Source organism: Malus domestica, chromosome 11 (genome assembly GCF_042453785.1).
Source record: "Malus domestica chromosome 11, GDT2T_hap1".
Lineage (NCBI taxonomy): Eukaryota > Viridiplantae > Streptophyta > Magnoliopsida > Rosales > Rosaceae > Malus > Malus domestica.
The window spans coordinates 35,625,440-35,650,980 of record NC_091671.1 but is presented as its reverse complement, the minus strand read 5'-3'; the positions used below and the strand labels follow the sequence as shown (position 1 = coordinate 35,650,980).

The following is a 25,541-nucleotide window of genomic DNA, read 5'->3' as shown; positions in this document are numbered from 1 at the left end:
GTTTTAGATCTAGGCATGGGAGGGCAAATTGAGTTGCCCATAAGCATGCTTGGAGACTTGCAGCTTTCATACGACATGCAGAGTGCAGACAGTTTTGAAAACGGGACTAGCAATCCCATAGTTTTTTAGGGGTTTTGGTAAGACCAGCTAATCCCATGTTTAGTCGAGGCGAATGAAGGTTAGTGCCATTAAAATTAGTCCCAGCGGGTACCAAACACGGGACTGGACTAACCCTTAATCCAGTCCAATCCAGTGAGAGTTAGCGAGGGCAAACAAATGCCCCCTAAGTGGATTAACTATAAGAAACTTTTTTTTTAGAGTAAACCAACTAACGAGTATCCCGCGTTGGCATTTCTCTCGTATCCCACAATCCTAATTGGAAAAAAAAAATCAATCTAAATTTGATAAAATAGAATCCAAATTCAATTCAAATTTGATAGGATTATAACCATCTAGAAAGAATGAGGAGTGAGTTCAGGGAGGCCAAGAGCTATAGTGGTGTCATGGTGCCTTCCCTTTATTTTTGAGCATACCTAGATGAAGACGATGATGTCTTCTTCTTTTTTTTCCTTTTAGTTTTAGTTTTTAATCTCTTATTTTACTTTTAGTTTTAAATCTTAAAAAAAATAGTTTTTTTTTTAATAATTAATCCATGTGACACCATATGATTGGATTAGTGGGACCATATTATCACACTAACAAAAACTATTGACGAAATTTTAATAGAATGACTAAATTGATGTGCGGTAGTGAAAGTCAGGGACCAAATTTATTGATTTTTGAAACTTAGGGATCAAAATGAGAGTTTGATCAATGTCAAGGACCATTTGTGATAAAAACCATTCTTTGTGTAATCCACGTGTCACAATTTTATTGGATTTGTGGGTCTCACATACAATCTAACATAATAATTGACGGAATCTAAACAGAAGAACCAAATTATTGTGCGGTAGTAAATGTCAGGGACAACATTGATTGATTTTGAAGGTGAGGGACCAAAATGATGAGTTTGGTCAATCTCATGGACCATTGGTGATAAAAACCCTTTAATAAACAATGAGCCAAAATGACTTGACAAAAAATGAGAGCATTTTTGTTATTTCATCTTAATTTAATGGAGATTTTTCACGGAATGACCAAAGTGATTGATGCTGGACAAACTTAAGAACCATTTATATTGATTTCAAATCTCATGGACCAAAGTGAATAGTTATGACAATCCCATGGACTATCTTGGCTAAAAAGCCCAATTATTTTGGTCATTCCATAAAAAATCTATATTAAATAGAGGGTATTTTAGTAAAATCAACCAATCCACTTGAACTGGTGGTTTTTTCAATTTAACGGAGATTGTTCATAGAATTACCAAAATAATTGACGGTAAATAATCTCATGGACCACTTCTATATATTTAAATCTCAGGAACCAAAGTGAGGAATTATGTCAATCTTAAATATTATTTTGGCTAAAAACTATTTATAAGAAAATTTCGACAAGGAAAAAACTATTTATAAGAAATTAAGATGATATTCTGTGTGCTTCCTTAATGTTCTAACAATTCCAAAAGCTCTTATAGGTATTTGGATAAAAATGCTTTCAAGTATCAAAGTGTTTCCTACCATTGTGGAGCTTTTCTAAGAAGCACTTCTAAGCGAATATGCGGAAATCATTAGAATGGTCTCTTGAGGTAGGTAGGAATTCTTTTTTCTCATCAGGGATCATATGAAAAATGGAAACTGGTAAAACAAAACAAAGTAATGACATGTTTCTTCGACAGAAATCGAGATCATACAACATTTGTTTCACTTCAAAGTTCAAACGTAAGCATGATATCGGTACAATCTGATTAAATGTTATCATCATCTCTCTCTCTTACGAACATGGTAAAATGATGTAATATTACAGATTTGCAGACACCCTCACCCAAGCTCGCAGGTGGCATCATGAATTTTAGCAGTAAAACGCTACCAATGCTTTAACAACACCCTAAAAGCTATTCAGGAAGTAATGGCAATCTGTCCACAATGAGGAGTGAACCATTCGTGTTACCGTTGGTGTCAAGAAAGTCATCAAATCCATCATCGGCACCAACTCTTTTGCTAGTATGATTCTCTTCTATTGTCGTAGAGTGAAATGGAAGGATGCGGAGTCGCACATCTGGCTCCTTACCAATTCTTTCTGCTTCTAGTTGGTACTTGCGAATGAGGTCCATCTGAGCAGACATAATGTGGGATGGCCTCGGAAGAAGTTCCACAGGTTCACCTTTCGGAATTACAACCTGCTCAATGGCTATTCTTGCCTCCTGTAAGATGGAGTACAATTTTATGGAACCGTATAACACGCAAAGTTATTGGATTAGACTTTATTAGACCTTACGTTCCAGTGGACTACTGAAGAATCAAAATTCCCTCAACCATTTTTCCGTATACTCACATATTTCTGTTAACTTATTATCAGATTTGGGCTCACCTCTAAAGCATCAATCTTTTCAGATGACTTCACATTGTCTACTGACCCGTAATCCTTCAGACCATCTTTATGATCACTCGTCAATGCTCTAACTGCCTTTCTAATTTCCACCAAAGAGTTTGACTGGAAAAGAAGGAAAAATCAATGGTAAAATCATAACAATGAAGAGTTATGATAAAACAAAGAAAGTATAGTTTTGATTACCTTCGTGACATAAACAGGTGCTCCATAAGACTTAGCAACAGCTTGAAGCCGGGGATTCTTCTTAAGCTTCGACTGCAAGGCAAGTAGTGCATCTGCCCGGCTAATATCATCTGTTAACTGTACAGCAGCTTCGTCCATCTTCAACTGTTTAATCACTTGTATCACGCTGGCTTCTAGGATCTACAATAACTGCTCAAACTGTAAGTATTGTACTTGAAAATTGCTCAAGTAACACTCGTGCTACTTTTAATTTATGTTCATTGTCATTCACTGGCGCGAACAATGCTGCAATTTCAGTCAACCACGATAACCTGATTACCAGCACAGAGTTTATATATATTGAGCGAAAAGCTATGAGATAGCAAGAATAGTTTATAACTTTACAGGGAACCTCATTAAATAAGAGGCTACTGAATGATTCACTGACCACTTAGCAGCTGTCAGTAGTTAAAAGATTAATTTTAAATTTTTCTACTCTGATGCTGTGATTTGTGAGTCATTAACCTAACAGTGTTAGTTGACAAGTACGAAAAAAACTTCCGCTGTATATCCAAAAGAAGAGACAAGCAAATGCTACCCACCTATTTAATTTGTCACTTCTTCCATAAGAAACAGCGGTGAGCCAAATGAAAAATATGACACGTGATTAGAATTTGAATTCTTCTGTTACTATTCTATAGGATTTATAGTCTTCTCTCTCATTTTTCGAGATTAATCACTCAGAAGCACAAATATGATGGCAAGCATTTCTCAAAAGGTTCACTTTTCAAGTATTTTTCCTTGTCCTATACCAGTTTCTTTTTCTAAGTAGTTGTTTCAAGGTAATGATGTCTTACCCCATAAACAAACACGCGAAGTTGCTTTCCTACAGCCCAATAATCCTCTCGCATATTTTGAGGGACCTCAGGGTTGAAATCAATATGGCCAGATCCTTTATTGGCCGTATCTAGAGCATCTTCAAAAACATCTTCGTCCTCTTCATCCTCTTCATCCAAGGAACTGTAAATAAAATTTTCCCTTTCGGTAGTTTCTGGTCCCCAAGAGTGCATTTTACGAACCTCAAATTTTGGGAAACGACCTTCACCAACAGACCATGATTCAGAATTAATTTACAGAAGGAGGAAAATTAAAAAGAATTGACTTTTCTAAAGAAGCGTACCTGAGAGAATAGCATCCACTGTTGTTTCTAAGCTACAATGAACTCTCAATTCATCATTTGAAATTATCTCCACCGCACAACTAAATGTTGCAGGGCCTTTCCTTTCTTGCACTGTCTTCTGAACCCCCCTCCGGCTGGCCTCTTCATCTCCCAGTGTCACGCTCTAAAAATTGATTGCAAAAATGTAACTGAACAATAAATAACTTTAACCTATACATTCAACAGAAGTAAATTAAATAGAAATCGAAAAGAACCATTTGTGTAAAAGCATAAAAAGATCCATACACTACCACCACTATTTTAGCACAATACTTAACTATCAAGATTATCAATCAAGTGAAAAGAATAAAAATCAAAGATGAGAGAGAAAATGCAAGGGGCTTGCGGCTCAGTTGGTTAAGAGCATTTTCCCTAGCACCCGAGGTCCTGAGTTCGAATCCCCCCTCCCCGAATATCGCTCGTATAAAAAAAAGAGGTCATGCTGCCATGCCAATGCTGTTGAATGTACTATATGCAGTAAACTGCCATATCACTTTTGACTATGGCTACCTCACCTGTATTCCTCCAACAAGCATCTCTAATGAAGGGTTCATTATTAAATTCTCAATAGTTACACCATGAGCAGTGGCAACTAGCTGAATTCCACGTTGCGCAATTGTGCTTGCAGCCAATGCTTCAAGTTTAGTGCCAATTTCATCAATTACAATCACTTGTGGCATATGATTTTCAACAGCCTCTATCAAGACCTGAATAAAAATAGATAATAAGATTGCGGATCATTTAATGATGAAAACAGAACTTAAGAACATAGCTTATCTGAATCTAGAAGAATTAGATGAGACACTACGGTATCAATATCACAGAAACTTAATGAGATACTAGCTAAAATGTTAGCAAACTAAATAGCAAAGGCTGCACAGCACACAACAGAGGCACTAAATCCTTTTACACTCCTTATTATAATTTATATATGTGTTTACTTTATTGCGAAGGGAGGGGGGTACAACCATACAATATACTTATGTTTTCCTTTTTATCTAGGGGAGGTGGTATTTGAACTTGGCCTGACAAAGAGAAGGTAAATACCATTATATCAATAGCTAGTTGTAAGTCTTTTATTCTATGTATATGCATTTTATGAATGGAATTTAGCGTCAATCAGTGAAAACTCTTAATCGTGAAACTTTCACCCTCATCTTGTCAACACAAATAACAGGATAGTGACACTATTCAACAAAATAACTCATATCTTACAGTCTTGAATCATACCTTATGTTGCATATCAGAGAAGGGGACCTGCATTCGTCGGGCACTGCCTATTCCTCCATGGGGTATATCACCATCCCCACCAATCTCATTGGAGGTGTCAACAATCATCACACGTTTCTTATAATCATTTGCAAGCATTCGAGCAATTTCCCTACAAGTAAGAGTATCACAGAAATCAGAATGATATAAGTTTCCAGAAACTATATATCACTGTACAATAAATTTCAGAAATCGGGCATTTGGTTTGGTGGAAAAATTGGAAAGCAGCTCCCATCTAGAGAGTAAATTTAAGTTTTTTATTTTATTTTATACTTATTAGCAAGTTACTGCTGAAAATATTCCTAGGCATCTATAGTGTTCATTTTGCAAGTGTTAAGATAGATTATCAGTAAATGTGGGGCTTCACAGTTCATCCGGGATATTTCAAATTGCATAATTTTGAAAATTCTAATTCCTTAAAAAGCATAATATCTGCGATATCTTGAGTAAATTACTGAATCAGATATTATGACAAGGTATGTTAACTCAAATATAGAGAGAACAAGAGAGACTAACCTGATAATTGTTGTTTTTCCTACCCCTGGAGGCCCAATGAGTAACAAAGAACCGCCATCTTGAACCAAATCTCGCAGCAAACCAGCACTGCCTGATATTGCCCTCCCAACACGACAAGTTAGACCAATAATGACACCCTTTCGATTCCTAATGGCACTAATGCGGTGTAATGTCCTACTAATACCTGCTCGATTGTCAACGGCAAAATCACCAACCTACAACATGCAGCTAGTAAGTGGCAAGCATGGTATTCTCTTATATAATCACTTAAAGCATAAAAATGCTTTAGAAAAAAGCGGTTAACTTCGTAAGTATAAGGTATTCAACGAAAAGACTGAAGACCACAGGACAGTGTAAAAAACGTGATCTACAGTATCTAATTCATTCATGCACAAAATGCACCACTACAATTTACTCTTCTTTAACCCTGTACGTAAACTCAAAATCCCCGTAACAATGAAGCCAATTACTTTAAACCAGACTCCTCCTTTCACAATGCAACAAGAGGATGAGAATTTTCGACTATGAAAACACAAAAGCAAAATCATTTGTCTTTCATAGCTGAGCTGACCAAGAAACAAAAACTCATGAGATACGTACAACAACTACGATTAATATCCACACTAAATCTCTTATCACAAATTAAACTTGTATCACTATCCAAGTCATTTCCTCAAACAGTTAGCGGGCACGAACATTTCACCTGAGAAGTAGCTTGTTCGAGATCCTGAAGCGTGATCGGAAGCTCCGACAGCACAAAGTCCCCAGATGGAAACCGGGCCAAAGGCTTCCGACCCAAGTCCATAACCACTTCAATCAACTGGTGAAGCTCTGGGTGCTCGCTGACCCTCCGCCGCATTTCTTCAGGCAAAAGCGCCAAAAGCCGGCCCAATTCCACGTCGAAATCTTCCCCCTCCTGCGAAGCAGAACACGATGAACTCGAAGAACACAGAGCACCCAGAAAAAACCTTGGGTACCCAGATGGGATTCTGGTGAGGAAGTGAGGAAAACATGTGATTGGTAGGGATTTATGGGGAAAAGATTGAGTCTTGCATTGAAATTTGGAAGAAAAAGCTTGGATTTGGATTTGGGTTGTCAGTAGAGGTTGTGGGTAAAGCAGATGAAAGCAGGTATTGAGCATCTGGTTTGTCTGTTTTGGAGGGAAGAGTTACCATGCAAGAGCCAAAAGGTTTGTGATCCAAACTTTTTTATTTCAATTTTCCTTTTGGCTTATGAAAGTTTGGATTTGCTAAATTTTATGGGTTTTTATTCTTTCTCTGGTATGATATCCATGAGGGAGTGTGCAGATTCTCAGCCACAATTGATTGCGTTTCAAAGCATATAACATGTTTTTGGTCGATAAAATAAAGGGTGCATCCAAGAAACAAACAAAAAGAAATTGGAATATTCACCAGATTTAATTAATTAATTAATTTGGAAGTATAAATTCCAAGCTTTGTTCCGTCTCTGAAACATCGTGATTAAGATACATTCTTTCACGTCATTGATGGTATTTTTATAGACTTGATCATGTTATGCGTATGTAGAAAACTGACTCGTGACATTAAAATTTAGGAAAATTAAAGAAAATAATTTGAAAATTTTGAATTTTAACGATAAGAACAAAGTAAAATGTAAAAATGAATAGTACGATGATTGACTTTTTAGTGTAAGAATGTGAATTTTCGTTAAAGTGAACGGTACTATGAGCTTTTCGTTAAAGTGTCCTAAAATCTTTTTTCATAAATTCCTAACTGTTTATAATTGAAGAAGTTGACCAAAACTAACGCTTAACGTTATGAACTTATGGATTGAAATTAGATTGTTTTCATGAAGGGGCTCTAATTTGGAGCCAGATAAGTTACCTCCACTTTATTCAAACAAACCTATAGAGAAATGAGATTGTGGGTTACAATCCACATGAGAGTGATTTATGCACACTTTCCTTGCTTGTGCGCCTTTCTTAATTCTAGCCATTGTTTTTTTTTTTTTTTTAATTCAATTTAATTGCTACAAAAAAAGTAGAGACACGTAACAAAACAAAAATATGCGCAAAAATCAAGGAGGTGTATTCAATTGAGAATTTGAGAGATTTTAATAGATTTTTATGTAATTTATTTAATTTGTAGAAATTTCATATAAAATTTTGATTCAATTCCCTCGAAATCTCATAGGGAGATGTGAGATTTGTGGATACTTAAAATACACTACGAAATCTCTCCAATTTCCTCTAATTCCTCAACTTTTTCAAAATTCTTTAAAATCAATTTCTAATTGAATACACCTAGAATATTATAAACTTCTTTAAAATCATAATTGAATGAACCCGGATTTCTAAGGATTTTAATAAATTATCTTAAAATTCTAATTGAATACACCTTGAATTTCAGATAATCACTTAAAATTCTGATTGAATACCCTAAGATTGATTAAAAGATTTAAAATCCCTCAAAATCTCAATTAAATGCACACCTCCCGGCTCCCAATATGATTTGGAGCCAGGACTTAAATTTGTTACACTTTCAATATTACAGAAAATTGGGCTGACCAAATTTCAGCCCAAAATGTAAATAAAATAAAATAAAAAAGTCCAAGAATTTGAGTGTGAAGGCCCAGTCCCGAACCCCACCGAAAAAGCTTCGGTATTACCGAAATTTTGGGTTCAGCTTCGGTGTTCAAAATTCCGTCCCGAAATTTTCGGTTCGGTAATATGGTTTGGGTTTCGGAATCCAAACATAACCAGCCCTGGAAATCACAGTGCTTAAAGAAATGAAGTTGGATTTTTGGATTGGGTTGGGGCTGATCCTAGGTTGGGCCTCATTAGACCAGAGCCCTATACTATTGAAGGCCATCAAGTTAACCCAACAGCCCACTTAGCTCATGTATATCCAACATGGACTGCAGCCCTTGCAAATGATGGATTTTCCACAAAGAAAAGAATTCTCATTCGTTTTCTCATGTAAAGAATTATCTTCCCATTTGCTTCTTCTATGAGCAATATAAGTTAATTCCAAATTGAAATCTTAAGCATAAGATGTCACCATACTTTTAGCTGAGAGTTTCTTAATATTTCATGAGGTGTTTCCATACTTCAGGTGAGAGTTTCATGATATTACAACGGTGCAAGCTTAACTCATGCCCAATTGTTGTAACTAAATTATGATATTATACTTATGCTGAGAGTTTCATGATATTATAACGGTGCAAACTTAACCCATGCCCAATTGTTGTAACTAAATTATGATATTGTAATTTGATCCTATCAGTTTGGATATTTTGTAAAATTTTAAAGATGGGAAAGTGATTTTTACACATATCTTTCCCCTTATACACTTCCGTTCATTTTTAATATTTGAATTGCATAAATTAAAATCGTATAGACTCATCCAACAATTAGAATCTCTTAATTTGTCAAATACCATGATGATTAAGTGGGTCTAAAAATTGATGAGAGTCTTGAGACTTATGTTTAATTAAGTGGGTCTAAATGGCTTGACAAAAGGCTATTTATTTCTAGAAATTTGATGAGAGTCTTGAGACTTACGTTTAATTAAGTGGGTCTAAAAGGCTTGACAAAAGGCTATTTATTTCTAGAAACCTTTAATTTTCCAAGTCAATATCTTAAGGAATGATATCATGTCTTGCGCCATAAGATCAACCCCTCGTGTTAGCATGATGGTGAAAGTTCATTTGAACTTTTCCAATTTTTCTTAATTTTTCAAATGAGTGTGAGCCTCTGTCTGGATGAGAAGGAACTAGAGATTCTTGATAGAGACAAGTGCCTTGTTGAATAGGTACTTAGCCCCTATTCAAAAACATGAAAACTAAGTAACTAGGTTTGATTTTAGTGCCCATTTTGAGGACGAGCAACTTGTGTAATTTCACATGGACCTCGCTTTTAAAAGGGCCCAATTTTTAGTTGATATATGGTTAGATTAATTAACTTTGCGATTTAATTACTTTGTTACTTGTTTGGGCTGGGAGAATGGAGTGAGAGATAAAAAGATTTAAGGAAATAATGCGCGGATTTTCGATTTCAAATTTTTAATATCATTTGAAGTTGTGGATCTGCCTTTTGATGTAGTGTTTTACTATATTATTCATCATTTGTTTGGTTTCATAACTTCTTTTATATGTTCACTACTAATTTATTGATTGATCATATAATTTTAGTAATAAAATTTCTTTTAAATGTAATACTAATACATGGTAAAGTTTCAATACATTTTGGTGAGATTATGTAATTAGGTAGCAGAGCAAAAGGGCATGTTTAGAATTTCTTCACATAATTTCCGAAATCTTAGAGACGATTCAGTTGATTTATTAATTATAATGCAAATGTTTGTCAATCGTTTACACGTGATGCATTATAGTTCTTCATTGATTTTTTTATAATTTACTTACATCAATCAATGGTTGAGAATCGTTCGCTTGATGTTTCTGTACTCAATCCAAAGATATTGAAAATAATCCATCACAAATGAATTCCACTTTAACTTTTCGTTAATGCACTTCTATAAATTACCAAGACAGTTAACCATGAATTGTACATTTCAAACCAAATATGGAATTTTCCTTTTCCGCCCTAAGCTAAAGTTTATTGCCAAAGAAGCATCGATCCTCTTTTCTCAATTGTCAAATTCCTTAGACATGCGTATTTTGAAAGGAAAAGATTTCAATGCCTCACTATCAATTGAAAGTAACTTTAGATTTCTGGTGTAAAAGGAATCGTGTTATCGGCATTGTTTGAAAAAGAAAAGGAAAGAAAAATATTTGAGAACACAATCCATGCTACATTACACATGGAAAAAGAACATTGGCCCTTTCTAAGGTGGTTCTTGAGAGTGATGCGTCGGTGGTGGTGCAGTCTGTTGGCGGCCTTCACCAAGCAACTCCCTACTGAGGTTGATTGCAGAGTCCGCTAAAGAAATTTGGCGTTGCTTTGAGTCATCTCGATTTGTTATATTTGTAGATCCGTCAATATGGAAGTAGAAAGAATTACCAAGTTGACCTTATATTTCACTTTTGATTTTTGTTGGTTTGACTTTTAAGGAGTCTTCACATTTGATTTAGGACTCATTTTTTGAAGATTTTAATCTTTCTTAATTTTATCAATAAAACGTTGTCGTTTCGTCTTTAAAAAATTGTCCTTGAATATTGAATGAGAATTGAAAATAACCGATTTGAATCATGAAACTGTATTATTATGCGACATGAAACAATAGTAAGTTTCATATTACATAACAAACTCTATCTTATGTGCTTCAATATTCTTTGTACACACAGAAAAACGTGTGCAGATTCGCAGAACTTCTAAAGAAATCTGTAAATATCTTTTTAAGAAAGCAAATGGCCACGTGACTTGGTGTTGGATTATTTCCACAATTCAGAATCACGTTTAATAATTTAAACTGTCGATTTTTTCAATCCTCAATCAAAACAAGCTAAACAACATATAAGCAGGGATCATGATTCACGAGCGCAGAAGGTCCAAGCAATTTGGTGTCACCGTCCCCACAGCACGACAGAAACCAATTGTTGCGACTGCTACTCTCGCATGCACTTTATTTTTTGACAAAACCCTTTTAACTTACAATGTCCAAAAAGATGCACTGTAGTTAGGCCATGCATGCTTAGAAGTTAATAGTTAATACTCACCAACACCACACCTCGACTTGCATCTGCATGTCTCTCTCTTTCTCTGCAATCAGCATGTGTATATGGACCCTATTTCTTCTTACTACACAGACCTCTAACAACGACCCAAAGTTATAAGATCTTGTACATGATTTTCTTCTTCCGTATCTAATTGACATTTAAATAATTGAATCGACAATTATTCTCGTATTGTTGGGGTGTTGAGTGAGATAGTAGTTTTTGTTAAAAGATGTCACGTGTTGAGTTTGATGAGATGTACGTTTATGACATCTTTTAACTAGATTGTTCTCACTTTATACTGTTATTACTTGCCAAGAATTCAATCATTAGATACATACATACATACCTTTTGTATTCTTCTAAAACAATCTATACAACGACCATTAATGGTGGAAAAATACTGTATTGTCGATCCCCATCACTTTAATGCGTGAAGATTGTGGTTGTCGATTGCAGCAGAAATGTCGGGCCGTAACCGGCTAACACCTAGTTGGCTTCTAAACCATGAAATCACATCACCTTAATTAGTACTTATAATTGTAACTTAGATTATCTAAGTTTAGACAAAGGGGAATCGAACCAGTGGGAAAACCATGTGCCAAAACCGAAAAAAGATAATAACATGCAAAACAAGCTCAAAAAATAAAAAATAAAAGAAGATTAGGTAAAAAATGAAAATCTTCAAGAAGAAAAAACAAACTTGTAGACCAAGATGCTAAAAAAAAATTTAAAAAAAAAATTTGTCTCCAAAAAAAAGATTCTCCAAAAATGGAGTCGCATGCCAAATAAGAAAAGATGAGAGTAGCTCTAAAGTATAAAGCTTGCATTCCTTCATTGGGGGAAGAACTCATTCTTCCACTTGCAAATAATGTATCTTCATCGTGTAAATTTAGTAATTAAAACTGTCACAGCCCGTCCCGGGATTTTATTTATCGAGGACGTGAAATGACAGAATTACCCTTGACGGGTGCTAAGGTATGTGTGTGTGTGACATATTATTTGGACTAAATACACATATTCCATAAACTTTTGGAAAATTATTTAAGTTGGATTAAAATTTGGGTTGTAAATTTGTGTGGTTAGGGAATGAAGTTGTGACTTGTTTTTGGGTGGACCACACAACACACACACGGGACAACCCTCTCCCTTCCCCCGTGCTCTCTCTCTCTCCTCTCCGTTTCAGTCTCTCTCTCTCTCCCTCCCAAAATTGTACGGACAGAGGGCCAAACCCTTGAACTTTCACGGATCGACGCCAAAAAGGTAAGGTTCTTCATCCTTTCGACCTCCTGAGCTGAATGGTACTAGTTTTAGAACGGGAAACCTTAGAAATCACGTTGAAAACCCGAGGTCCGATTTGAGTACTGTTCATGCATTCGTGATGTGTTGATTTTCAGAGAATTCTAAGCTTATAGTGAGCTTAGTGAGGTCCTAAGGAAGCTCGGAGTACTTAGTTTGAAGGTTTTGGACGTCGGGATCGTTGAATTCGAAGTTGGTTGGTTTTCTTGGAATTTCTCCGGTGAGATTTCGTAGTTTTTAGAGCCTTAAAGTAGTGTAACGTGATTCTACATGCTTAGGGCTTCATTTTGATATAAAATACATGAAAAATGGTTGAGAAATGACGGAGAACAAGGAGATTGAAAAATCTCCAGTTTTCCGGCCACCGGAAAAACCAGTCCGGCGAGCCCAAGGTAGGAGACGCGCGTGGGGGCGCATGGACCCGTGCCTGTCCCGGTGCGTGGGGGCGCGTGACAAGCCCAAAAATTATTTTAAAAATATGTCAACGTTCGTGACGTCGAGTAGGTCACTGTGGTATATTCATATACCCAAATTGAGCATCGTATGAGAAGTTATTTCGAATTGTCGGTTATGTGCTTTAAATAACATTGTTTTAGTTGTTTCGCATATAGGTGATACCTATCCTGAGGACGAGCGCATCCAGGGACGTCACAGGGGTTACGACCCTTAGACTTATCAGTGAGTGGGCAGTTACTTTCTGTATTTACCTATATACTATTGATTTTTCCCAGAAATTGAATTTATATGAAAGTATGTTTTAAAATGCCATGCATGCATATTGTGAATTATATGAATTGATAATTGATGCATATATATATATATATATATGTGAATTGGTGCTGTGGACGCACAGGTGAGTATCAAGTGAGTTTTATGTTATTCATGTGAATCATTGATGATGTGAATTGTGTTGAGAGCTCATAACTTGCACCCCTAGTGTTAGTGCTTATAGTATTCACCGCACCGCACGCTCACCTTGGATCCAAGTAGGTGCATGTCGTACAGACCATGAGAGGATTCCGACATGCTAGTCGTATAGATCACTAGAGGTGGTTCCGACTGGTAGATGACCTTAGATTATGCGCGCAGTTGATTGATGAGAGAAGCACTAGAGCGTATTATTTCACCATTCTCGTCGTACAGACTACTTCAGGTAGTTCCGACTTATGTGCAGAGTAGCGCCGTACAGGTCACCGTGGTGACTCTGGCTAGGTTGGATATTGAGCTATAAAATTAACCGTACAGGACCAACTGCAGGGTCTCCGGTTGATTTCTTATTTCACCTGTTATATTGATGCATCCATATTCTGTCATTGACATTTATAGCATGGCATACTTGCTGGATTTTGATAAAGATTAATGTTTTGAGAGATTTGAACAAATATTATGCTATTATGTTATTTTCTGGGAAAGTATACATGTTTTACAGTGAGGGGTTAGAAATGTTTTAAATGAAATGTTTTGGAAAACTTTGGTTTTATTGACCCACTCAATTTTGTTTTGCGCCCCTCCAGGTTCTAGTTAGCAGTTGGTGGCTCATGAGGTTTTCTTCGGTGTTGTGACAGACTTCCTGCATGTAGGACTCACCTGCGGGTGTTGTAATTTAATTATAGTCCTACTTGACTGCACCTAGTATTTATGCTCTGAAATTGTGTACTGCACACTTAAACTCACTCTAGCATGCTAGTTGGATATTATTGCTAGTAGTTGGTTTTTATTCCTTCGTATTTCTCATATCTTTTGCTTCCGCATCGCACTTTTGGTTACGTCACACTCACGTGACGGCCAGCACGCCTTGATTCTAGGATCGGGATGTGTCAGAAACCGTTCAATCTCTTAATCTTTCATTTGAAGATGATCCCGACAAAAAATTATTCAAAGTCATCCGATTAAATCAAATAAATCAACAGTGTAAATATCAAATAGCATATTTGTGATGAATTGTTGACTTATATGATACATTTAGATGACTAAACGATATCGGATTGGAATATTTTTTGTACGCATGATCTTCAAATGCAAATTAAGAAATTGAATGGTTCTTATTATAAAGTTTCTACAGTAAAGATACGTTATTGCAAATGAGAAAATGAGCTTATCCCCTCAAGATGGAATGCAAGTATTATCCAACTCTAAATAGCTAGTTGAGTTAAAGACGAGACTAACTCTAACTAGCTAACTTGTCAGCAACTTCATTTCGTTCTCGAAAACTAGTAAAGTTAGGAATTTGCGAATACATGCATCAACACAAACACAAATGACTAGTTGAATGATATTTGTAACTTCCTTGTATACGGATATAAATCATTTCAGGTGGGCCTTACCTCACATGCCTAAAAAGCCCTTTACCTGTGGACACAAAACCCCAAATTTCAAAAACCTAATTGAGCATCGTAGACCTATTTCCACGTGACCCCACACAATCAACTCCCACGTGAAGAACAATGCCACGTGTCATATAAATTCTCACAAATGATTATCTTTGATTAAAACATTATTTTACTGTTACCCATATGAAAAGGAAATATTATAAAAATTAAAAAATATGCATGTACAACGGAGACTAGACCAACTATAAAGTCGTTGGAGAACTATGAAACAGTAATGATAATAGTTACCAGAAAATATATTAGTTTATTGTAGCCTCTAGTCTCACTGTTTTTGATAACGATGGGGAAGGAAAGATCGTTTTCTTAGCACTCATTTTTACTGTTTACATACTTCTGTCAAATTTTAACTGTCGGATTGTATGAATTAAAAAAGATCAATGAATAAAAATTAACAAGAGTATGTGAGAGGTAAAAATAAGTGTGTAAACAGCAATACCCATAATAAAAAGGATTTTTTTTTATCACAAATGGTCCTCGAGATTAATCAAACTCATCATTTTGGTTCCTCATTTTCAAAATCAATTAATGTCGTCCCTGACATTCACTACCCCACAAGTCAATGTGCTTCAGTTACCTAAAAGACCAATTGTTGAAAAGATTACAAGGGTGGACAAGTAAGTTACTTAGTGCGGCGGGAAAAGAGGTTAGTCAAGGCGATGGCACAAGCAATCCCAACTTATACAATGAGTTGTTTTCTTCTACCAAAGCATTTCTACAAGGATTTGAACAAACTAATCGCATATTTCTGGTGGAATGGTGATGAGGATGAATGAAAAATGCATTGATGCTCTTAGGAACGACTTTACGTCCCAAAAAGTGAAAAGGACTTGGGTTTCAATTTGCCTTCAATTTGGGGATGTTAGCAAAACAGGGATGAAGGATCATTAACAAACCCCACTCGTTAGTTGCACAAGTACTAAAAGCAAAATACTTTCCACATGGATCGTTCATGGAGGCACCGGTAAAACCCAATGCCTCTTATTGTTGGAAGAATATATGTGCGGCGCGAAAGATTATTGTCCTCAGGTCACACTGGCAAGTGGGGAGTGGCTCTACCGTCCACATATGGGAGGATCCATGGCTACCCATCCCATCATCCTTTCAGTTTTTCTCCATTAAATCAGCGGGCTTTTCCTTAAAAATAGTCGATGAGCTTGTTAACCAATCTACAAAATGATGGAATATTGGGTTGCTTATGAACCTCTTCTTAGTGGGGGAAGTAGATGTTATTCGCTCAATCCCATTATGCCCACGATCCCCACCGGATTACCTGGTGTGACACTATGACAAACATGGAAAATTTATAGTTAGGAGTGCATATCACATTACGAGGTATTGGCTTCAACCTGCAAATAACATTGTATCATCCTCAGCTCAACCTTTGCCCTCTGGCACACTGTGGTCTATGCTATGTGTTGATGCACAAAACCGGAGGTCTTGGTACAACGTAAATCCGACCGTGAATCTGCATAAAATGTAAATGACACAAGAGTTATCGTGGTTCACCCTAAGGTTTGGGCTACGTCCACACTGATTATGTATTTATTTGAGGGAATAGAGAGGGAGAGGGTGAGAGCTTCTGAGAGCTTCTGAGGGTGAGAGAGGGGATCTCAGGCCTAGGAATTGGCCTCCGAGAGTGAGAGTGAGGCCTCCGCCATTGTGAGGGTGAGGGGTCCTTTTATAGAATAAGGACTCCTCACTTATTACATATTTGCCCCTTCCTTTATCCCATAATTACATTTAAGTCCCCCGAGTATTTGTACGAGATCTAAATACGAGGCCCTAAATATGGTATAAACAGTAGTCCCCCAAGTCTTCAGTCAAGAGAGTCTTTTGGCTGGAGACTTGAAATTCAGTCCATGTGTGGGCCGAAGTAACTGATGCTCGATATGAGGCGGTGCCCAATCTGAAATGATGCTCAACTAGAAGTAGCACATGTTGTGAGGCCGCTTTGCTTGTAGCTTATGTTGCCTTGGTTGGCTTGGCTTGTGGCGTTTTGAAGGTGAGGGAGTCCCTTTTATAAAATAAGGGCTCGCTCCTCGATACATAAATTTAGGAGTGATGCTCGTGGCGAGGTGGTTGCTCAGCTGACGGCGATACTCTCTAATGGTGGTGAGGGAGTCCCTTTTATAAAATAAGGGCTCGTTCCTCGATACATAAGTGATGGGCTAGAGTTGATGCCCACGGCGAGGCGGTTGCTCAGCCGACGGCGATGCTCTCTAACGAAGGTGAGGGAGTCCCTTTTATAGAATAAGGGCTCGCTCCTCAATACATAAATCATGGGTGATCTTTCAATGAAAGTGAGGGAGTCCCTTTTATAGAATAAGGGTTCACTCCTTAATACATAAATAATGGGCTAGAGTTCCCCAAGTATTTTTCATGAGGCCCAGTTGAGGCCCAATATATGGTACATAATGTAGTCCCCCAAGTCTTCGGTCAATAGAGTCTGTTGGCTGAAGACTTCAAATTGAATCCATGTATGGGCCGAAGTGGCGGTTGTTCGGATGTGGTATTTGTATACCCTGCACTGAAGCTTTGTAAGTGAAGCTTTGCAAGTGAAGCTTTGAAGCTAGAGCTCTTGTAAATGAAGCTTTTGAAGCTAGAGCTCTTGTGAATGAAGCTTTTGAAGCTAGAGCTCTTGTGAATGAAGCTTTTGAAGCTAGAGCTCTTGTGAATGAAGCTTTTGAAGCTAGAGCTCTTGTAAATGAAGCTTTTGAAGCTAGAGCTCTGTAAATGAAGCTTTTGAAGCTAGAGCTCTTGTGAATGAAGCTTTTGAAGCTAGAGCTCTTGTGAATGAAGCTTTTGAAGCTAGAGCTCTGTAAATGAAGTCTTTGAAGCTGATTTGACATGAATGATGCTCATGGATGTTTATGTTGATTGACATGAGTGATGCTCATGGATGTTGACATGAGTGATGCTTATAGATGTTTATGTTGATTGACATGAGTGATGCTCATGGATGTTGACATGAGTGATGCTCATGAATGTTGACATGAGTGATGCTCATGAATGTTTATGTATGATTGGATGAGTGATGCTCATGAATGTTATGTATGATTGACATGAGTAATGCTCATGTATGATTTGAAGTACTGGGCGTACTTTTGATCACCTGATTGGTGGTAATAGTGGCAGGTTGTCGAATAATTGTGGAGTACTAGGCGTACTTTTGATCGCCTGGTTGGAGCTATTTTGGGCTTATGAGCCTTCGCTCTCCACACAACATTCCAGCCCATTTATTTTGGGCTTTGCCTTTTTTTTTTTTTTTTTTTTTTTACCCTCTGATGGGGTTTATACATATTACTCTCTAATGGAGTTTATACAGATATCTCCGAAAGATAATAAAAATAAATTACATCATTCAAAAATACTGTTTTTGAAGGTGAGTATGGCAGATGGTTGGATAATGAGATAGTATCTGCATAATTGAAGGCTGGGTAGTGGAATGGCAGATGGCTGCAAAAGCTTTTGCTTTTACTTTTTCTTTTCCTTTCTGCATGATCCCTGAGTCCCCCGCAATTATCTCTGGTCTTCCGCAATTATATCTGTCCACCCATGTTTTATGGCCTTTGGAGACCATCTGATTTTAAGTTTTTAATTGCCATTGCTTTCCTTGCTTTTCTCTAGGATGACAGCTGCTTGGACAGACACCACCCATATGCCTTTCTTTATCTCTCCACTCCTTCTCTGCCCACCTTGATTTGTAAGGTATCTTTTGCCAAACCCACTTGCTTTGGTCGTGCCCATCCATTATCTTTGTCTCTGTCTTTTCCTTTTTCTATTTTACTTTGCTTTTGCTGTCTCTGTCTCTGTCGTGTTTGCCTACACCTTGTAGCTGCGTTGAACCCGGCTTGCTGTCATTGGGAACGAGCTCCTGCAGAGCCTTCATCCTCTCTGCAATTCTCTCTCTCCGTAATCTTTCGGCTATGTTGTGCGGGTCAGTGACTTGACCTCTTCTCGCCTTGATTCTGGACCTTGATTGAACTTAGTTGCTTATATCAGCTTCCATCAGCATCACTCCCTTGCTCTGGTAATAATCATCTAGCGCTCACTGATGTCTTGACTGATTTAATCCAAAATAGCGTGCCAATGGTCGTCCAAACTTGAATGAGCCTTCTGCACTTTGGTGACCGCATTCTTAGAAAATCCTTGACATCGAGCCATCGGACGAGGAATCTGAAGATACGGCAATGGGCTCAGCAATTGCTGAGGCGTCTGCTGGACCGGGGGCGGGGCCGCCTTTTTGGGGGACTCAAAGACCGGCGTGATCATTTTCCGGGGAGATTCAAAAACCGGTTCGGGCGGCGTCATAAAGACAGTGTAGGACCCAATCTTGCCAATCATTGGAAAGGAAGTGGAGTCCCTGTTGATGGCCATCTGGGTTGTATTTGGTTCGGAGGAAGATGGGAGAGAAAGTGAGGCTCTGCTGAGCAGCAAGAAGCGGAAACAGCTTTGGGAGACATAACCGGCGACGAGACTCTATTAGTGGGCGATCTCCTCAAACAGGTGCTGGGCATGGAGATTTTGGCCCCGGAGAGATGAGAGAGTGAATAAACTGGGCAGCTACGGTGGTGTTGGCAACGGCGGAGTCGTGCTGCTGGCCCTGGAGAGACAATAGAATCTGGAAATTGGAAGGGAAGCACGGTCTGGAAATTGGCCTGAACCTGGCGATCGAGCGGCTGGGTGGAGAGAGGCGAAGAAGGGTCTCCGAGCCTCCTCCCTCGTCGTTATCTGCCATCTTAAAGGACTTGAAGCTTCAGGAAAGCGTAAAGTGATTCGATCTAGAAGGTCCGATCGGGGATCGGAACAACGCCGTTTTGATATGGTTGAAGGTTAGGTATCGAAAACTGTCAAGAAGTGGGGATCTTGTATGCAGAGATTTCATACTGCAAATATGCAAGAGGCCCAAATGCCAAATTCAAAGTCAGAATTTGAAGTTGAAGAAACCATGGGGAGAGAGAAAGAGGCAGAGAGAAAGTGGTGTTCTTGGTTTTTATGCTTTTGCAGATTCACAGTGGTGAGATTTGATGAAAAAATGAAAGAGAACCGACATAGTTTTTTGTGTCGATTCCCACAGACGGCGCCAAATGTTGATGCACAAAACCGGAGGTCTTGGTACAACGTAAATCCGACCGTGAATCTGCATAAAATGTAAATGACACAAGAGTTATCGTGGTTCACCCTAAGGTTTGGGCTACGTCCACACTGATTATGTATTTATTTGAGGGAATAGAGAGGGAGAGGGTGAGAGCTTCTGAGAGCTTCTGAGGGTGAGAGAGGGGATCTCAGGCCTAGGAATTGGCCTCCGAGAGTGAGAGTGAGGCCTCCGCCATTGTGAGGGTGAGGGGTCCTTTTATAGAATAAGGACTCCTCACTTATTACATATTTGCCCCTTCCTTTATCCCATAATTACATTTAAGTCCCCCGAGTATTTGTACGAGATCTAAATACGAGGCCCTAAATATGGTATAAACACTATGGAATGCAAATTTTCCACCTAAGGTCAAAATATGTGCATGGCGTCTTGGAAATGAGATTTTCCCCACCCGTGCAAACCTGAATAAACGCCATATCACCACTGAATTAGATTGCACTCTTTGCAATTCTTATGGCAAGACTACTATTCATTTGATGAAGAATTGCCCATATCCAAAGTGCGCATGGATGGCGTCCGGTTTGGGAGTAATTTTGAGAAATGTCGAACACCCATCCTTCCTTGATTGGATTACCAAAACTGCGAGACTTCTTCCCAAGTTCAGTTTTGACTTATTTCTCATGATTTATTGGGCATTATGGGGGGGCTAGAAATGGGAAGCTGTGGAATGAGGAAATTGATACCCTTAATGTGTGTGTTGAATGAGCTCGGCAATGGTGGGTGGCTTTTGTTAAGGCTAAGACGATTGCTTTCGGCTTGATTGCATGAGTCGTAAATAGCTCCAAATGGGTTCCTCTTCCTCCTAGACACCTCAAAATGAATATTGATGAGGCATGGAATGAAGTCAGGAAGATGGCGGGCTTTGGGGCGATCATCCGAAATGATATTGGCGGCTTTGTGAATGCATTTTGTGGCAATTCTGAGGATGCCTTTTCTCCCTTGCAAGCGGAGCTGGTGGCATTTCGAGAGAGTGTGTATTGGGCAGTAAATAGGGGAATTCAAAACTTATCTTTTGAGACCGATTCACTTCATATTGTGGAGGCTTTGAGGAATCTAACTCTAAATTTGTCCATAGTTGGACAAATGGTGGAGTACATCAAAACACTACTTCATCCAATCACTGAAGCTACTATTACCCATACTCGCCGCAATACAAACTCTTTTGCTCATCGGCTCGCATGGATTGGTGTCTCATTAACTCAACACTGTGAATGAAATAGGACTCCTCCAAGTGTTATTATTGACTTACTTGTAGAGGATTGTGTATATGATGTAATACTCTTTTTGATGAATTAAAATCTACTATCGTATCTTTTTAAAAAAAAAAAAAAAAAAAAAAAAACCCTTGTATGTATCCACGTTGTGTATAATTCCTTGGCAAAGAAATGTAGTTAGAATAAGTGTACGATCACTTTAGTAACAAGAAATCCTAACTAGGTATGTATTGAATCAGCCCGAAACCATTTAGTCATCTAACTCTTATCAACTAAATAGATGCAACCACATTTTAATTAAATTTTAAACAATCAAACTACAAATAAGGGTGTTGTTACTGACACTAAAAAAATGTCATTACTTCTTATACAAAATTTTCTTTATATTTTTAATAAATTTATAATACATAATGAAAATTTTTGGTGCAGGTAGTAGCTTCCTCAAATTAAATGAATAAACGATCTTCAATTTGAGTTATTTTATTGTATGAATGATAAAATGAAAGGTTTATCATACAACATTATTGAACATTCTTGAATGGGAAAGAGAATGGAGAAGGTAAAAAGAAAACGTACAAGTGAAGGTAGCTAACTTTCCCATATTATCATAAGTTGCCACCGAACCACATTCTTTTCCAACTCTCCAAGAGATTTCTGCGGTTTACCATTTCTTTAGACAATTTTTTCAAAGCTTTATAGATAATTTGCTAAGTTCCATGAGATACTTCAAACACTGAAAGTTGATCTATTTTTCGTTCTCTTGATCATATCCCTTACATTCAAAAGGATCTTGCCACTTGCCTTTTTTTCACCACATTCATTTCCACTTTCCACTTGATTCCTCCTTTGCAAATTTTCAATGAAATTCAGGAGGAGGATTCTCTCTCCTTCTATTTTTCTTTCATCTCGTCTCTTTTTCTTTGTTGTATAACGCATGTGAGGGTTGTTGAACAAATTGATGAGAACGATGACACAACTTTGACTTTTTCAACAGCTCTGAAACCTTCTAGATAGCTGTCAAGTTCTGCTACGGCGACCTAATGAGCCAATTATGGTTGGTTAAGGTGAAAGGGATGGGAAGGGGGGGGAATAAGAGGGGAGATAATCCGAGTCCTAAAATTTGAGCTACTTAGATCAACTCCAATGATTGGGTTAAAACTCAAGATTAAGTTTTAAACTCGCCCCAAGCTTAGCCAATCATTAGGCTAAAAAAATATTTTGGGTTAAAACTTATTTTCTCACCAAATTTTACCCAGAAAATAAGCCAAGGTTAGTGGCTGAGACACAGTTGCTGACAATGTCAGCCACTTGCAGAATGACCAACGACTATTTTTTTTATGGTACGGCCCATGTGGTTGAACCATTGATTGAACCAAGAATCTAGATTCAATTTTAAAAATAATCATATTTATAAATACATTAAATCCAACGATTGAGATAAAAAAGAAAATCTAACAACCTAAAATTACATCCAACTGCTAAAACAATTAAGAAAATTATGTAAATCATAATTCACTAAAAAAACTCTATAAATACCTATAATACCCCGTATTTTAAAAAAATGGTTATATGTATATGTGTATGTATGTGGGTAATTATTTTTACGTACCTATTTTTTATATGTAAAATACTTTCAATGTAAAATCCTTTTTGCTACAAATTATTTCAAAAACTAGCTATTTCATGTTCATACGTAATTAGAGCTATTTTTAGTTTGAATTGGAGAAGGGAGATTAAATGAGTTTGGTTTGATTTTCCCCACAAAGGGGCCGAGAGTTTGAGTTTGGACTAAATGAATACTTTTGTCTTGATATTTTCTGTCAAAGATGAGGTGGAGAGTTTGTAACATTAGGAGTTAATGATTTGGTGATTACTCACCACTCTAAATGCGAAGGTGGAAGTCTACTTAAGAGTGAGTTGGCAAGTTTGTATTCATTAGGAATCTAAGAGTTAAATGTTTGATGATGATTCATCCCTCCAAAATTTGAAGAGGTGGGATTCATATCCCTTAGACTTTGGACGTGGCTTTTGAGTGTTTGTTCACCTTGCATGATATTGATTAGCTTCACATTTGTTGTTTTGCTATTGGACCACATTTCATTGCTAAGGATTAGGACAACATTTGTTGCCTTGTTATTGGAACACATTTCATGGTGATAATTAGGTTAACATTTGGTGTGTTTCTATTGGAACACATTTTATGTTTAATGATTGGCACAACACTTGCTTTCTTTCTATTGGCACACTTGTGGAGATTCTTTGGAAAGGAAGATGTCATGCAGTCTTTATAACGGAAGGAGCAAGAACCAATGGAAGACATGGAGAGAAGAGAGAGGAAGAAGAAGAAAAAGAAAAGAACAACTCCAACAAAAAGCCATCCTCCCTTTCATATTACCTCTTTATCTTTCTTTAAGGCTTTTAATCCATCTTTCATTGTGTTTGTAAGTCCCTCATATATAATGAAATGCAATGAAAGCAAACCCCAGTGGATGTAGTCGATTTGGCGAACCACTTAAATCTTGTGTTGTTTATGCATTTACATTTGGAGATCATTGCCATGAGAAGCACTTCCACCAAACCATCGAAAATCTCCATTTATTTCCCTTGAGAATGATGTACAAAAAGTGTGAGACATATCCCAGAAAAATACATAAGACCTTATCCAACAAATCTCTCCACCAAACTCACCATCATTTTCATCTGTCAAAAGAAAGATATCCAAAAACTAGAAATTCGTCCAGCCTATTTAACAGACCAAAACACCATCATCCATAGATTATATCATAGTACTTTCTTCATGCAAGTTGTGTGTCTTTCTCTCTACCATGATATATCCAAATTTCAGGAAAATCCAACAGTGCGATCGTCCGATATGTTTGAAATACCAACTCAGTCTCTAATCCCGAAGAAAACTGGACAGCCATCTTATGAGTACCAAAACCCCATTTTTCGTAGCTCCAATCGAAACACTTCCTTCACAAACTTTGTTCCTTATCATCTCCTCTATAATATATCCAAAAACCACGACAATCCAATCTATGTGCTGACTTGTACCCCAGTTCGAACAGCTGATGTTCGGTTAAGCTAGCCTTCTCTGCCAACCTCTTTGCATGGCCAACATCTCCAGTTTCTTTCTCTCCCTTCCATGGAAGTTTTTCAGCAATCCGACCCCTACTACATATGTAGAATTTCAGGTATATTAAAGAAGAGTAAAGGGAAGTGGTGAAGAGAACAAGAGGGAGGAAATGGTAACATATTACTTATCATTTACATTAAATATTATTATTTTGTTAATATTATGATTATATCACTATTGTTACTAATCAATTTGATTTTTGTTGAAGCTTACAGGCTTGTTAAAGAAAATGTGAGTATTGATATCTATGTGAACGTGACATATACATATGCATTGCAAAGCAAGAAAAAGAGTTGTGTTGAGTCTTGTAAAGTGTTTGAGTTGTGAGGATATTCAAGGGCTAAAGTTTGCCTTGAATGTAAAATAATGAACCTTGTATATGTCAAGCGTAGGGTGCAAGGCTTGAGTATACATATTGGTTGATTATAAAAATAATTAAATCTTGTATATGTCAGGCGTCAGGGGAAGGACTTGAATATACAATTGGGCGTCAAGGGAAGTGTCTGTTTAATAAAATGGAAACTAAGAGTTTAATTACAAAAATTGGGTTTAAGGGATGAATGGGAGTTAACTGATATTCTAACGTACTTGGAGCCAAGTGGTATAAGCATGATATGAGACGCGCAAGCTTGGGTGCCTTAGGTATGTGTTAGCGAGAATAGAAGGGGGTGAATACATTCATCCATCTCATTTGCATATATTTCATGCATTTGAAGAATTGTTACAATTTAATTATCATCTAATTGGTAGTATTTGTTGTGAATTAATTTGTACACTATTTTATTCCGCTGCGTATTCGATAAAGGGGTTTCTCCATTTTAATCCTTGATAAAGATTGAAATTCAATTAAAACCTTATGTTAGATTATATATTCATTATAGTCCTTTGACTAAATTTCCATGTCAGCATAAATATTAAAATTTATAGTTTCTTGTTTTGAAATATTTAATGCGTTTTTTTTGTTCCTATAATGCCCCTATTAAATATTTGATTTTAATTAGCTCCATATTTTTTGGCATTGATTATTGTCTGACTT

The 25,541-nt window shown here is 37.3% G+C and overlaps 2 protein-coding genes and 1 long non-coding RNA gene across 4 annotated transcripts; 2 read left to right on the top strand and 1 right to left on the bottom strand.

Moving 5' to 3' along the window:
- Positions 1-1,786: 1,786 nt before the first annotated feature.
- LOC103448745 (protein SEEDLING PLASTID DEVELOPMENT 1) lies at positions 1,787-7,017 on the bottom strand. Of its 2 annotated transcripts, XM_008388014.4 has the most exons (10): positions 6,360-6,995; positions 5,841-5,871; positions 5,657-5,747; positions 5,102-5,252; positions 4,387-4,578; positions 3,833-3,995; positions 3,510-3,751; positions 2,674-2,853; positions 2,470-2,592; positions 1,787-2,302 (listed from the first exon to the last, which is right to left on the bottom strand). In XM_008388014.4, exons 1-10 carry the CDS (start codon positions 6,795-6,797, stop codon positions 1,994-1,996), a joined length of 1,920 nt encoding a protein of 639 aa, XP_008386236.2. In that variant the 5' UTR covers positions 6,798-6,995; the 3' UTR covers positions 1,787-1,993. The 2 variants fall into 2 exon arrangements, with proteins under 2 accessions (XP_008386236.2, XP_008386235.2); XM_008388013.4 differs by having other exon boundaries at positions 5,657-5,871; positions 6,360-7,017.
- A 13,954-nt stretch (positions 7,018-20,971) lies between these two features.
- LOC139189544 (uncharacterized) lies at positions 20,972-21,370 on the top strand. The gene has a single exon (XM_070808515.1). The coding sequence runs from the start codon at positions 20,972-20,974 to the stop codon at positions 21,368-21,370; it is 399 nt and encodes a 132-aa protein (XP_070664616.1).
- Positions 21,371-23,702: 2,332 nt separating this feature from the next.
- On the top strand, positions 23,703-25,272 carry LOC114819653 (uncharacterized). The gene is made up of 2 exons (XR_003766970.2): positions 23,703-24,617; positions 24,714-25,272. It is a non-coding gene; the product is annotated as an uncharacterized lncRNA (long non-coding RNA).
- Positions 25,273-25,541: the final 269 nt, after the last annotated feature.

Excerpts from the sequence above, each read along its gene's own strand:
- LOC103448745 (XM_008388013.4), bottom strand. The coding sequence starts at position 6,797 with ATGCTCAATACCTGCTTTCATCTGCTTTACCCACAACCTCTACTGACA. Across the intron at positions 4,579-5,101 it reads TCTCTGATATGCAACATAAG|GTCTTGATAGAGGCTGTTGA; the intron begins GTATGATTCAAG and ends ATTTTTATTCAG. Across the intron at positions 2,854-3,509 it reads TTCGCGTGTTTGTTTATGGG|ATCCTAGAAGCCAGCGTGAT; the intron begins GTAAGACATCAT and ends CAGTTATTGTAG.
- LOC139189544 (XM_070808515.1), top strand. The coding sequence starts at position 20,972 with ATGAATATTGATGAGGCATGGAATGAAGTCAGGAAGATGGCGGGCTTT.